At 40.2% G+C, this 15,606-nt stretch overlaps 1 protein-coding gene across 1 annotated transcript; it reads left to right on the plus strand.

Annotated features, from left to right (window-relative positions):
- Positions 1–969: 969 nt before the first annotated feature.
- Positions 970–12,048, plus strand: LOC142254336 (protein spinster homolog 1-like). Its single transcript, XM_075325382.1, has 10 exons — positions 970–1,020; positions 3,760–3,911; positions 4,003–4,155; positions 4,301–4,490; positions 4,702–4,767; positions 5,096–5,155; positions 6,423–6,594; positions 8,921–8,937; positions 11,534–11,732; positions 11,900–12,048. Exons 1-10 carry the CDS (start codon positions 970–972, stop codon positions 12,046–12,048), a joined length of 1,209 nt encoding a protein of 402 aa, XP_075181497.1.
- The last annotated feature ends 3,558 nt before the right edge of the window (positions 12,049–15,606 follow it).

The raw sequence follows: 15,606 nt of genomic DNA on the forward strand, positions 1-15,606 counted from the left end.
CTGTGATGTATATCTACACCAGGGTGTGTGGAGGGGTTCATACAGTATGGACAGAGGAAAAGTCATCTGATATTAAGACCTCTGAGATGACGGCTCAGTAGAAAGTTATAGTTCTTTTCTGGATTAAGACCAATGCTATATTTTTACCATGTTGTGTGTTTTTCTCCATTGTTTGCAGGGCGCTGAGAACATGGCCCTTCTCGATAATTCCACCAAAAATACACCACTTTTATCTCATGATGTGGAAAAAGGAGCGGATCCGCAAGAGCAGGACCTGCCCCCGCGGACTGGAATTTCATATACCCGCTCCATTATTATTATAGTGATTCTATTCTATATGAATCTAGTCACCATCATGGTTAGTTCCATTGGCACAGGTAAGTAGCCGTATACCGTGTTATGTCGGGCAGCAAGGGTTATCTGGCCCATAGTTATACAGTAAAAAAAGAACAAATTTTCATTATCAACAAGAAGGCTCATTAGTTTCTGTGACCTCTATTCCTTCTCTGATTACAATAACCTTCATTCTCTGCTCTTCTGCCAGCGATTGTGCCTTATCTGCAAGCCTCGTTCAAGATTGACGACAGCGGAATCGGATTGATCAACATAGGAAAATTTCAATATACAATCCTATTCTATAGGTCACTTGTGAGGACAACAATTATTCCAGACTGGAATCTCCTGACATCATAAGGTTCTACTTTGGTAGAGTTCACACGATGGCCTCCTGCAAGTCTTTATAGTTTCCAATAATCCAAAAAGTGATGAGGACGGGAGACGTTTTTAAGTGCAGAAGTTTAAATAATCCCCAAATCTAAAAATCTGGTGTAAAAATAATTTCTATTGTTTGCGACCTCCTGTTTCTTTCTTCCTTTTTTTTTGGTATTCACGGGCAGCTACGTGCTGTTTGCTCTGCTCTATGGGTTTCTGGGTGACTGCTGCAACAGGACATGTATCATGTGTGTAGGGATGGCCATCTGGTCAGTCATAGAGTTCTGCAGTTCCTTCCCTTCCAATGAGGTAAGCTGACTATGAATCCCATTGGTAGAAGCTTAAAAGTTACTTAAAACATGCAAATGGTGAATCTAATCGGGCCCATTTAGTGCCAAATATGGCCGTCATTATGGCGCTTACAAGAGTGGACACACGGCTCACTCATAATACAAACTAGGAAATCAGCTGTACGCCTCATGCAGACATCTGTGGATCGCGGTCCGATCATCATCAGGCCGCAAGTCTTAGTGTTGCTATCACGCTGGGGTCGGCCGGCCCGCGGACTGACCGTACATTGTGGTCTGTGATCCCCGTACGTCTGCATGAGCCCTAAAGCCTCACACTTTAGATCAATATTTTTCATTGGTATTTTCAAATCAAAAGCAGGAGAGGGTCCAAAATTTGTGAAAGTTGGAAATCTTTCTTTTAAGGTATTTCTTCAGGAATCTGAAAAACTTTCTTAAATAGTCACTGAATTTTTTTTGTGTTTTCACAGAATTTGACACAATTTCTAGTAATTACACAGCACAACAATGATTTTGCTACTGAGGGTAAAACATGTGTTCTTTACTAATTTGAACATGCTGATTCCAAATATGAACTCAGAATTTGCACAGCACGTCCAGATTTTGAGTTATACTTAGAAAAGGTCATACGCCTATTCAGGCATTGTTGAAGGCATTGCACATGCGGTTGGAATGAAAGAGACCTATGCTTCTATGCAGATCATTCTGAAATTGATTAAATATTCAGAACATCAATGGAACATTTGTGCTGACCTCAAAGTTGTTGCACTAGTCCTTGGTTTGCAGTTAGGTTACACTAAGCATATGTGCTTTCTGTGCCTATGGAACAGTCGAGATGACAACAACCATTATAAAATTAAACGGTGGCCCAATAGAGATGAACATAAGATTGGTAAGCACAATGTTCAACACGAATCACTTGTCGATCCACTTAAAGTTTATCTTCCACCTCTTCACATTAAACTAGGACTAATGAAAAATGTTGTAGTAGCAATGGATCGTCAAGGGAATGGATTTAAGTATCTGAAGGAAAAGTTGAGTGCATTGAAAACTGAGGCCAAACTCAAAGCAGGAATCTTTATTGGTCCTGAAATCCACCAACTAATCCATGATGAAATCTTCAAGAAAGAACTCACCCCACTTGAACTAACTGCATGGGATGCATTTATAGTAGTAGTTCAAAACTTCCTTGGAAACGAAAGAGCAGAAAACTATGCTGAACTAATAGACAATATGCTTCAAGCATACGAAATGCATGGTGCCCGAATGTCATTGAAAATGCATTTCCTACATTCACATCTTGACTTCTTTCCTCCAAATATGGGTAATGTCAGTGACGAACATGGTGAGAGATTCCACCAGGACATTTCTACTATGGAAAAAAGATACCCAGGTCGCTTTAACCCCAACATGATGGGCGATAACTGCTGGTTTTTGCAACGGGCCACTAGGACCACTCACAAGCGCAAAAGCAAGTGCCTGAAGCACTTTTAAAAGTACTCTGCTGAGTTCAAGGCGATTTCTTAAGCTACTATAAGTGATTTTTAAGTTTTTTGGTTTATTTACCTATACTTCTTTTTCAATAAAAATGATAATACATGTTGTGAAACTGTGGGACATAACGATTATGTATCTTTATTAATTGCTTATTTTAATTTTCACAAAAATTGGAATAACTTAATATCCTGACGTGCTACAAAAAAAACTAACTTCAGATTTGGATTCAGCGCATTCGATTTAGTATAGCGCACATGGTTTTTGCCAAGTAGCAGACAAAAAGTGTTTATTTGTTGTGCTGTGTTATAGGACTGTCAGGAGCTGCAGGGGCAAGCTTTTCAACACTTGCCCCCTCAGTCATTGCCGACCTCTTTGTGGGAGTCTGGTGCAGCCGCATGCTTTACATCTATAACTTGGCGGTACCTATTGGCAGGTGAGTATAGACCTATTTATATTGTTTTAAGAAAGGAATCTGTAATGATTCATGTTTATCTCTGCTGTTTGAGAGTTGTCATTGTTGCCTATTTTGGCAGTCGGTGTTTTCCGGAGCATGGTCGGAGGAAGGAGCCTATCCCTCCGTGCCTCATTTCCGGGATCACAGCGCCTTATCATGGTGTCATTTCCATCGGATCGGCGCCAGTTATAGTTCTGCTCTGCAGTGTATTCGCTGCTCCCAGTAAGTTTGCCTGATCCTGCCTGTCTACGTTGTATGACACTGACTCCCGGCCTCCTTACTGCGTCTGTCCTCCCTGACTCTCGTCCTCCCTCTCCAGTCCCTTCTCTGTTGTTCCGTCTCTGTGTTCTACCACTACTACCTGCTCTCCCGGCTCCCGACCTCGGCTTGATACAGACTCCGGTATAGTTCTCCTCCAGTCTGTGACGATGTTCTGTCCCCATCACTTATTGTGTAAACTGTACATAGGCAGAAAGCTGCCAAACAAAATTGCCAATCACTGATGTAGGTGGGGTTATTCAGAGCTCAACATTCAGAGATCTGCAAAATCTGCAGCAGAGAAAACAGATATTTTATCAAAACTACAGCAAGCAGACCAGTAAGTGGTACATCTCTGAAATCGTGGTCTTTGTCCCTACATTATACTGCTCTCAGATGTGCAGAGGAAAACCTGCTGGTGGATTCTCTTGAATGGATTCACTTCCACAACAGTTTATTAAACTGGGCTGTGGTTGCGTCCATTTTGTAATAACACCAGTGTGTATGTAATATCTAATGTCTCTCTCTTAGTCTACACAGATCTCCCCTTCTCTGGGCATTTTAGGAGTCCTGCTAATAATTGCGTTTGTAAAGGAACCTTCCAGAGGAGCTGCAGAGGGAAATAACAGCAAATCCTTCAGCCTCAGAAGATGGATTTCAGATGTGAAACAAATATCAAAGAAGTAAGTGTGTTGTGTGTATTGTTTGATGTCAGGGATCTACCCCGTGACTTCTGCATTATTGACATGTTTTTTCCTTTTTCACTTTCTGCAGCCGAAGTTTTATATTTTCCACTCTTGGAACAAAAACTGTAAATTTTACAGCCGGTGCCATCAGCTTCTGGGCTCCTGAGTTCCTGCTGCGGGCCCAAAATATCTTACAAGAGAACGCGCCGTGTCAGACCGACGTCTGTAACTACAATGACAGGTACAAGTTTCACAGACTTTAACTTGACGATTACTGGTGGGAATTCAATTTCCCCCTACACCAATGTTCTTTAAAAAAAAAAAGTAATAAATTATTTATATTTCATTCTTCGTGCTCTTTTACTCATCTCTTTACTTCTTTGGAGTATGATTTTCGGCATCCTTACAGTCGTCGCTGGTATCATTGGAGTGGTAGCAGGGGTGGAGATAGCCAAAAGATATAAGAAATACAACCCTCGGGCCGACCCAATAGTTTGCGGCTTTAGCTTGCTGGGCTCGGCCATTTTCCTGTTCTTGGCTATTTATTTGGCAAATATTACCCTTGTGGCCACTTATGTAAGTACCTGATGATTGCTTTGATCCCCTTACTGGGTCTGGGATATAGGAGCGATGTATTGAGCTCTAGATATCATAGACCATAGCGGGGGCGGTCTATGAATGAATGGAAACTGGGGGGATGAAGGGATTAAAAGGGCAAAATATATAAATGATAGAAAAGTGTGCAAGAAACCAAAGTGTATATTATATTGTTCTTTACTCTCTGCAGGTCTTGATATTCATCGGACATATATTACTTATGATGAACTTTTCCATTTCTGCTGATATTTGCCTGGTGAGTGGAGAAAACCGCTAACCTTATCATAGCTAAAATTACATTTATGTAGTCAGTCAGTATGTTCTGTTTCATCCATCTAATGCCCCATAATCCTGACTGCATCCAAGTGTTTGTTCCCAACTAAAATCCAAAATAGACCTGATGCCAGGTGATTAAAAACGTCTTTATTAAAGTCTCAGTACACAACGTGTTTTATGGCCCCTTTCTCAGTCCAGGATGACTGCACTGTATTTCCGTGTTATGTATGTTCACTTTGTCCGCGTTCTCTTGTCTCGTTGGGTTCAGTGTCTTCCTTTAACTCACCCAGAATATTCTCTTCTTTCAGTATGTGGTGTCTCCCGCAAGACGAACAACAGCACAGGCCATGTCCATCATATTATCCAGAGTCTGAGAATACGACACAATCTGAGTCTCACGGATCAGAGACACGGATGAGTTTTTAAAACATCTGTTTGTTTGGATTAGGAAAAAGACGGACAAAGCAGTGACTTATACAGCGGATGTGACTGCAGCCGTGCAATGAAGTCTGATTGATACAGTACTTTATGTACCGCTGTGGTGGCCTCCATGTCTACATAAAGCACCTTAACAGTATATACAGATGTAGCCGATAGTGAATGAACTTAGCCTTATCATAACTTTCTTAAGGGGGTTATTTTTTTTTTTTACTATGGACTTAGGAATTAACTGAGAACTAATTAAGAGTTAGATGCTATCTGGCTATAGTGACCGGCACAGAGTGCTAGTACTCATAATTCAGTGGCTTCCGCTGATGTCACGTCGATAGAGCAGCTTCTTCTCTTCCTCTCTGCTCTATCAACAATGTGTGACTGCTGATTACATATTGATTGACAGCCGGCTTCACACTACCTAACTGGGGGAGCTGTCTGTTAACCATCATGAGGTTGGTAGTCACGCCCCATCAAAAGAGCCGACCGGAAGAAAAAGAGCAGCTCTGTTGACGTGGAACAGTAGGATTGCCGGCAGGAGCGGTCAGTGATTTCTCAGAGCTGGTGCCAGGTAGAACAGCCAGGTAGTTGCCTGTTACTTTTTAGGCTCATAGTAAAAAAACAAACAAACAAAAAAAAATAAAATAGTCTTAGACAACCACTTTAAGCAATTTGCTAATTTATTTTGCATTAGGGTGGTCATATTTAGCAATATGAATGACTGCTCCTAGGAACGTTGTGTCCTGCAAATTAATGTTCATGATGTAATGATCGTTTATTTGGCAAATTTAATTAGAGCAGACAATTCAGGACACACTAGCAGTATCCACACACATACCCATAGAAACTATGTATGGAAGCTATGCACAAGCAAACTATTCTTCCATTGGGTGCACAGCAGCAGAACTCCAAAGACAAGATGTCCTGGAGTCATGTCATAGACTATCTGCTGGAGGAGGATATCACATGAGTTCTGTCTCCAGACAATGTGTAGTACTGGGGCTGAGGACACTTGGACCAGTTCTGTTCATAGTTGGGAGGATAGAAGCTCCTCTGCGATCTGCAGTGAGGCCCCTTCTCTTTTTATGACAACCAGATTTCCTTGATATCCATTGACTCCTATCAGGGTAAACGTGTCCAGCGAATTATGTTTTTTTCACTTTCATTAACTATACATAACTATTTATTTTCTTTAATTTTCAGATATCCAACCTCACTAATAGACAAAATCCAGACTCTGCTCGTTTGAGCTTTCACAGTCTGCAGTACGCCCTCTGGACTTGTCCCTTTGTGGTGACCCTCAGAGGAGGATTCTTTCTAATATCTTCCTGCTTTGTTGAAAAAGATTGTGAGAAGGCCGAGTTGGAGGATGAAGGTACGTGCAGAAATATGTTCATTATCCACTCGCATTAGGTTTATAATTGTAAATGTAACACCGAGCGTCTTAAAATGTATCTATCTCTATTAACATATTGAGTTAACAGATAGAAGCGGTTAAACAACAAAGCTGCTGTTAATTCATTATTATAACATAGTTAGTTTTATCCTGGAGTTGGTGTCACACACAGCGACAACGGCGTCGCTGCTACGTCACCATTTTCTGTGACGTTGCAGCGACGTCCCGTCGCTGTCGCTGTGTGACATCCAGCAACGAACTGGCCCCTGCTGTGAGGTCGCCGGTCGTTGCTGAATGTCCAGCTTCATTTTTTGGTCGTCACTCTCCCGCTGTGACACACACATCGCTGTGTGTGACAGCGAGAGAGCGACGAAATGAAGCGAGCAGGGAGCAGGAGCCGGCGTCTGGCAGCTGCGGTAAGCTGTAACCAGCGTAAACATCGGGTAACCAAGGGAAGACCTTTCCCTGGTTACCCGATATTTACCTTCGTTACCAGCCTCCACTCTTGCTGCCAGTGCCGGCTCCTGCTCTGTGCACATGTGGCTGCAGTACACATCAGGTAATTAACCCGATGTATACTGTAGCAAGGAGAGCAAGGAGCCAGCGCTAAGCAGTGTGCGCGGCTCCCTGCTCTCTGCACTGTGACATGTAGCTGCAGCAGACATCGGGTTAATTAACCCGATGTATACTGTACTTAGGAGAGCAAGGAGCCAGCGCTAAGCGCGGCTCCCTGCTCTCTGCACATGTAGCACAGCGACGTTATGATCGCTGCTTCTGCTGTGTTTGACAGCTAAGCAGCGATCATAACAGCGACTTACAAGGTCGCTGTTACGTCACCGAAAATGGTGACGTAACAGCGACGTCGCTGTCGCTTAGTGTGAACCCAGCTTAAGTGTCATCCTTTCCTCCTGATTATGGGGCTGATGATATGACATCAATTGTATTTGCCAATAATAACTGATAAAAAGTTGCTTGGTATTTTTGGTGGAATCTGCTAAAGTGAACCTGTCACTTGCCATAAATATGCATTTATTTTACCCATTTTACCCAGTATAAATGGTGCTATTCTCCTGAATCCCCGGTGTTTTTCGTCTTTTGTTCTCGTATCTCCCCGTTCTTGTTATATCTCCCTCCTTTCCCTATAAATTTATCTAATATTTTAGTCAACTGGGTGTTGTCCTCAAGTTTTTTCTTGTCTTAAAAAGATAATTTTGAGGGTCACACCCACTTGTCAACATAAAAACAATATTAGATTTATATAAAGGGAAAAGGGGGCCATTTCTCAAGAATTGAGAATCCCAAAAACAAAAGATGAGCAACATCAGATTGAGGAAAGCAATGGTATTTACAAGTTAAAAAAATGACAAATGTCAGGGTCATCTTGTTCAATCTGTTTAACATTTATGAATTTTACAAAAAAATAAATTAAAAAGAAATATAAAATTGGGAGGACAAAAGGAGGGAAGAATGGAGTAACAATAGGAATTTACAGGGGAAAAAGTAAAGTCAAGTCCGGTCATTATTATTAGTAATAAAACCAGCATTGTAATTTTGCATTTTTTACATATTTGTAAACATTTAATTTGGTACATATCTGGTATATTTTATTAATATATGTATTTTAGTTTTTAGGTTCTGGGCTTATCCTGGGTAAAGAAAAACCAAAACACTTAAACTATTAATTCATCACTAAATACCTTTACAAAAAACAAAATTTTCCCTAATTGCAAAGTTGAATGGATATATATATATATATATATATATATATATATATATATATATATATATATATATATATATATATATATATATGTGTGTGTGTGTGTTCATATCCTTTCAATTACTTGTGATATTGATGGGGATATTAATTGCTTCCATTGTGTTGCGATTAAATTTTTAATCACCAAAAAATATATAACAAGAGATCTGTCAGAATTTGAGTGGGATTTCTTCTAGACCTCGCGAAAATAATACTAATTGTGGAGTAAGTGTCATATTGGGTTTAGAAATTCATAGGAGAAAGTTCAACGTTTCTTTCCATAATTCCATTAATAATGGACACCTCCAAAACTTGTGAAATTTTACCCGATTTACAACGGCCTCTCCAGTATAGAGGAGATTGGAAAGGAAATGCTCAGTGGAGTTTCATGTGAGTAAAGTATCACCTTAGTATAATTTTATAGAGTGTGCATCACGTAGTGATAGGATATGTGAGGTTGAATACTTTAGTGTATATATAGATAATCCTTGTGTTTAATTTTTCTATATAAATATTTTTTATGTTGTTTCTATTTCGTCTTTATAGATTGTGTCCTCGAGGAGGTGATAGTTACATCTCCATAAATTAAATTTTTTTACGATTGAACCTAATGGAAAATTTAAAGGTAACATGGGAATGTTCACACCATGTCTTTTTACCCATATTTACATCAATTCTTGACAGAGTTTTATGTTGGAGTAGTGTGTTAACTCCCTTGAAGACTTGAAGAGGTATTTGGTATTTTAACGCAAGCCTGAAAACATGGGGGCCGGATATTAATTGTATTGTTTGGGGTAGTGCAGTCCATAAAACTGGCGCAGCACAAGAAAAGTCTTTGAGACTGAGGTGGGAGGTTTGGATAATGGAGGATGTTAGTCTAAGATCATTTATGGAATGGAGGGGGTGGGTGGGTTGAGAGATAAAATATAGGGTGGTGCAGAACCGTGGAGAGCTATATAGGTGAGAGATAAATTTGTATTGCACCTTGTAGCTGATGGGTAGCCAGTGTAATAACTGGCACAAGGTGGAGGCATTGGTGAAGCGGCTGGACAAACATATGTCCCTGGCTGCCGCATTCAGCACGGATTGGAGAGAAGAAAGTTTGGTTTGAGGGAGACCGATCAGTAAAGAGTTGCAGTAGTCCAGATGACAATAAATAAGAGCGACAGTCAGGGTTTTTGCAGTTTCAATGTGAGAAATGGTTGGACTCAGGATATGATGGTTGGATTCTAGAGATGATAGTCGGATTCTGGAGAATATAATTGTCTAATGTTTGTAATACGTATCCCGTCTGACCAGTTGAGAATAAGTAACCATTTGGGACAATGTTAAAGTCGCCAACAAGTAACAACTTTCCCTTCTGAACTTCATTATTTTCAGAACTAATTTGTTAAGAAAGGTGATTTCTTCCTTGTTGGGTGCAAAAATATTAGGGCTTAGAACCCTCAGTAACAGAATGATGATGTCACAATCGGCCCCTGTGTGTCACAGTGAGTGTCGGAATGATCCCGGTCACTTTCTATTGTGTGTTGCAGTCACGAGTCGTGTTTTGCAAAATTTGTTATAGAAAGTGACAGATATTTTTTATTATTATTAAAAAAAAAAATATTATTATTATTATTAATATTATTATCATCAGCGTCCTCCGGTGGACAGAAAGAAAGGTACCTGAAACTTAGTGTAATGAGTAATGGGGGTCATTCCCATGGGGGAGACACGACCTGCAGAGGATTATAGAGGGACATGTAGAGATTCCTGGAAATTGCAATTAACCTTTTCAGAACATGGCCAATATTACCTCCTCTTCATCTCTATTTTTCTGTCCACACAGCCATGTGAAAGCTTGATTTTTTTTGTGACATGAATTGTTCTTTTGAAAAACATCATTCATTTTATTATATAGAAAAATGGCAAAAAAAATTACAACTGAGGTGAAATGGTGAAAAAAAAGAAATTTAGCAACTTTTTTAGTACTTTCTTTTTACTGCATTCATTTTGTGGTAAGATTGATCTGGAAATGTGATTTCAGTGTGATTACAGCAACACTAAATATATTTTTTATTATTATTATTATTATGATTATTACTCAACTGGCTGCAACAATTTCAGAACAGTATAAAAAAAATATTTGTTTCACCATTTTATGAGCCCCTGGCCTTGTTCTCTCCATGGCGAGTTGACAATTTCATAGACACCATTTTGGGACACACAAAGTTTTGGGGGAAATTGACAGTAAAAAAATCAATACCCCCCTCCCCCTTCCCCCCAAGTCTGTCATTTTCTTTCTCTTGGTTTTACGGATAAATCGGTGACAGATATAACAAAGGGTCAGAATTCCATTTTTTTATTCTCTCTTTCTCTCTCTCTCTCTCTCTTTCTCTCTCTATATATATATAAAGATATATATATATATAAATATATATTAAATTAATATTATAATTTTATTTATTTTTTTAAATTAGGATGATTGACATTTTTATATTTTATCATTTTTAATATATTGTAAAATTGGGACTTTTTTTTGTTGATTTTCGCCTTACTTTTTTAGTCTCACCTAGGGGACTTCTCATCATACTGTAGTACCACAACACTCAGCATGCACTTTTAGAAAAATATAGGACTACAAGTGTCAGCAAGTCCTGTTATATGAGTTTCTCATCATTCTGTAATACTACAACACTCAGCATGGACATCTGGGAAAGTATAGAATAGCATGCTCCGTCGTCAAGTTTTTCATTGTGCTGTGGTCTATAATGAAATTGATGTTCCCCCTTATGATACTCATCCCATAGTAGGAATAGATGTCCTCCATAGAGGCCCATGCCTCATGGTGGGGAAGGGAGGCGATGAGTATCGATGAATAACCATTTAATTGATGCTGTTATTGACAGTGGCATCAAATGGTTAGACAGCAGTGATCGGCGCTCTGGTTGCTGCTGTTGGGGCAGGTGATGGCACATACCCTGTATGGAGCGCCATGACTGTGATGTATATCTACACCAGGGTGTGTGGAGGGGTTCATACAGTATGGACAGAGGAAAAGTCATCTGATATTAAGACCTCTGAGATGACGGCTCAGTAGAAAGTTATAGTTCTTTTCTGGATTAAGACCAATGCTATATTTTTACCATGTTGTGTGTTTTTCTCCATTGTTTGCAGGGCGCTGAGAACATGGCCCTTCTCGATAATTCCACCAAAAATACACCACTTTTATCTCATGATGTGGAAAAAGGAGCGGATCCGCAAGAGCAGGACCTGCCCCCGCGGACTGGAATTTCATATACCCGCTCCATTATTATTATAGTGATTCTATTCTATATGAATCTAGTCACCATCATGGTTAGTTCCATTGGCACAGGTAAGTAGCCGTATACCGTGTTATGTCGGGCAGCAAGGGTTATCTGGCCCATAGTTATACAGTAAAAAAAGAACAAATTTTCATTATCAACAAGAAGGCTCATTAGTTTCTGTGACCTCTATTCCTTCTCTGATTACAATAACCTTCATTCTCTGCTCTTCTGCCAGCGATTGTGCCTTATCTGCAAGCCTCGTTCAAGATTGACGACAGCGGAATCGGATTGATCAACATAGGAAAATTTCAATATACAATCCTATTCTATAGGTCACTTGTGAGGACAACAATTATTCCAGACTGGAATCTCCTGACATCATAAGGTTCTACTTTGGTAGAGTTCACACGATGGCCTCCTGCAAGTCTTTATAGTTTCCAATAATCCAAAAAGTGATGAGGACGGGAGACGTTTTTAAGTGCAGAAGTTTAAATAATCCCCAAATCTAAAAATCTGGTGTAAAAATAATTTCTATTGTTTGCGACCTCCTGTTTCTTTCTTCCTTTTTTTTTGGTATTCACGGGCAGCTACGTGCTGTTTGCTCTGCTCTATGGGTTTCTGGGTGACTGCTGCAACAGGACATGTATCATGTGTGTAGGGATGGCCATCTGGTCAGTCATAGAGTTCTGCAGTTCCTTCCCTTCCAATGAGGTAAGCTGACTATGAATCCCATTGGTAGAAGCTTAAAAGTTACTTAAAACATGCAAATGGTGAATCTAATCGGGCCCATTTAGTGCCAAATATGGCCGTCATTATGGCGCTTACAAGAGTGGACACACGGCTCACTCATAATACAAACTAGGAAATCAGCTGTACGCCTCATGCAGACATCTGTGGATCGCGGTCCGATCATCATCAGGCCGCAAGTCTTAGTGTTGCTATCACGCTGGGGTCGGCCGGCCCGCGGACTGACCGTACATTGTGGTCTGTGATCCCCGTACGTCTGCATGAGCCCTAAAGCCTCACACTTTAGATCAATATTTTTCATTGGTATTTTCAAATCAAAAGCAGGAGAGGGTCCAAAATTTGTGAAAGTTGGAAATCTTTCTTTTAAGGTATTTCTTCAGGAATCTGAAAAACTTTCTTAAATAGTCACTGAATTTTTTTTGTGTTTTCACAGAATTTGACACAATTTCTAGTAATTACACAGCACAACAATGATTTTGCTACTGAGGGTAAAACATGTGTTCTTTACTAATTTGAACATGCTGATTCCAAATATGAACTCAGAATTTGCACAGCACGTCCAGATTTTGAGTTATACTTAGAAAAGGTCATACGCCTATTCAGGCATTGTTGAAGGCATTGCACATGCGGTTGGAATGAAAGAGACCTATGCTTCTATGCAGATCATTCTGAAATTGATTAAATATTCAGAACATCAATGGAACATTTGTGCTGACCTCAAAGTTGTTGCACTAGTCCTTGGTTTGCAGTTAGGTTACACTAAGCATATGTGCTTTCTGTGCCTATGGAACAGTCGAGATGACAACAACCATTATAAAATTAAACGGTGGCCCAATAGAGATGAACATAAGATTGGTAAGCACAATGTTCAACACGAATCACTTGTCGATCCACTTAAAGTTTATCTTCCACCTCTTCACATTAAACTAGGACTAATGAAAAATGTTGTAGTAGCAATGGATCGTCAAGGGAATGGATTTAAGTATCTGAAGGAAAAGTTGAGTGCATTGAAAACTGAGGCCAAACTCAAAGCAGGAATCTTTATTGGTCCTGAAATCCACCAACTAATCCATGATGAAATCTTCAAGAAAGAACTCACCCCACTTGAACTAACTGCATGGGATGCATTTATAGTAGTAGTTCAAAACTTCCTTGGAAACGAAAGAGCAGAAAACTATGCTGAACTAATAGACAATATGCTTCAAGCATACGAAATGCATGGTGCCCGAATGTCATTGAAAATGCATTTCCTACATTCACATCTTGACTTCTTTCCTCCAAATATGGGTAATGTCAGTGACGAACATGGTGAGAGATTCCACCAGGACATTTCTACTATGGAAAAAAGATACCCAGGTCGCTTTAACCCCAACATGATGGGCGATAACTGCTGGTTTTTGCAACGGGCCACTAGGACCACTCACAAGCGCAAAAGCAAGTGCCTGAAGCACTTTTAAAAGTACTCTGCTGAGTTCAAGGCGATTTCTTAAGCTACTATAAGTGATTTTTAAGTTTTTTGGTTTATTTACCTATACTTCTTTTTCAATAAAAATGATAATACATGTTGTGAAACTGTGGGACATAACGATTATGTATCTTTATTAATTGCTTATTTTAATTTTCACAAAAATTGGAATAACTTAATATCCTGACGTGCTACAAAAAAAACTAACTTCAGATTTGGATTCAGCGCATTCGATTTAGTATAGCGCACATGGTTTTTGCCAAGTAGCAGACAAAAAGTGTTTATTTGTTGTGCTGTGTTATAGGACTGTCAGGAGCTGCAGGGGCAAGCTTTTCAACACTTGCCCCCTCAGTCATTGCCGACCTCTTTGTGGGAGTCTGGTGCAGCCGCATGCTTTACATCTATAACTTGGCGGTACCTATTGGCAGGTGAGTATAGACCTATTTATATTGTTTTAAGAAAGGAATCTGTAATGATTCATGTTTATCTCTGCTGTTTGAGAGTTGTCATTGTTGCCTATTTTGGCAGTCGGTGTTTTCCGGAGCATGGTCGGAGGAAGGAGCCTATCCCTCCGTGCCTCATTTCCGGGATCACAGCGCCTTATCATGGTGTCATTTCCATCGGATCGGCGCCAGTTATAGTTCTGCTCTGCAGTGTATTCGCTGCTCCCAGTAAGTTTGCCTGATCCTGCCTGTCTACGTTGTATGACACTGACTCCCGGCCTCCTTACTGCGTCTGTCCTCCCTGACTCTCGTCCTCCCTCTCCAGTCCCTTCTCTGTTGTTCCGTCTCTGTGTTCTACCACTACTACCTGCTCTCCCGGCTCCCGACCTCGGCTTGATACAGACTCCGGTATAGTTCTCCTCCAGTCTGTGACGATGTTCTGTCCCCATCACTTATTGTGTAAACTGTACATAGGCAGAAAGCTGCCAAACAAAATTGCCAATCACTGATGTAGGTGGGGTTATTCAGAGCTCAACATTCAGAGATCTGCAAAATCTGCAGCAGAGAAAACAGATATTTTATCAAAACTACAGCAAGCAGACCAGTAAGTGGTACATCTCTGAAATCGTGGTCTTTGTCCCTACATTATACTGCTCTCAGATGTGCAGAGGAAGACCTGCTGGTGGATTCTCTTGAATGGATTCACTTCCACAACAGTTTATTAAACTGGGCTGTGGTTGCGTCCATTTTGTAATAACACCAGTGTGTATGTAATATCTAATGTCTCTCTCTTAGTCTACACAGATCTCCCCTTCTCTGGGCATTTTAGGAGTCCTGCTAATAATTGCGTTTGTAAAGGAACCTTCCAGAGGAGCTGCAGAGGGAAATAACAGCAAATCCTTCAGCCTCAGAAGATGGATTTCAGATGTGAACCAAATATCAAAGAAGTAAGTGTGTTGTGTGTATTGTTTGATGTCAGGGATCTACCCCGTGACTTCTGCGTTATTGACATGTTTTTTCCTTTTTCACTTTCTGCAGCCGAAGTTTTATATTTTCCACTCTTGGAACAAAAACTGTAAATTTTACACCTGGTGCCATCAGCTTCTGGGCTCCTGAGTTCCTGCTGCGGGCCCGAAATATCTTACAAGAGAACGCGCCGTGTCAGACCGACGTCTGTAACTACATTGACAGGTACAAGTTTCACAGACTTTAACTTGACGATTACTGGTGGGAATTCAATTTCCCCCTACACCAATGTTCTTTAAAAAAAAAAAGTAATAAATTATT

This window comes from Anomaloglossus baeobatrachus, chromosome 10 (assembly GCF_048569485.1).
Source record: "Anomaloglossus baeobatrachus isolate aAnoBae1 chromosome 10, aAnoBae1.hap1, whole genome shotgun sequence".
Lineage (NCBI taxonomy): Eukaryota > Metazoa > Chordata > Amphibia > Anura > Aromobatidae > Anomaloglossus > Anomaloglossus baeobatrachus.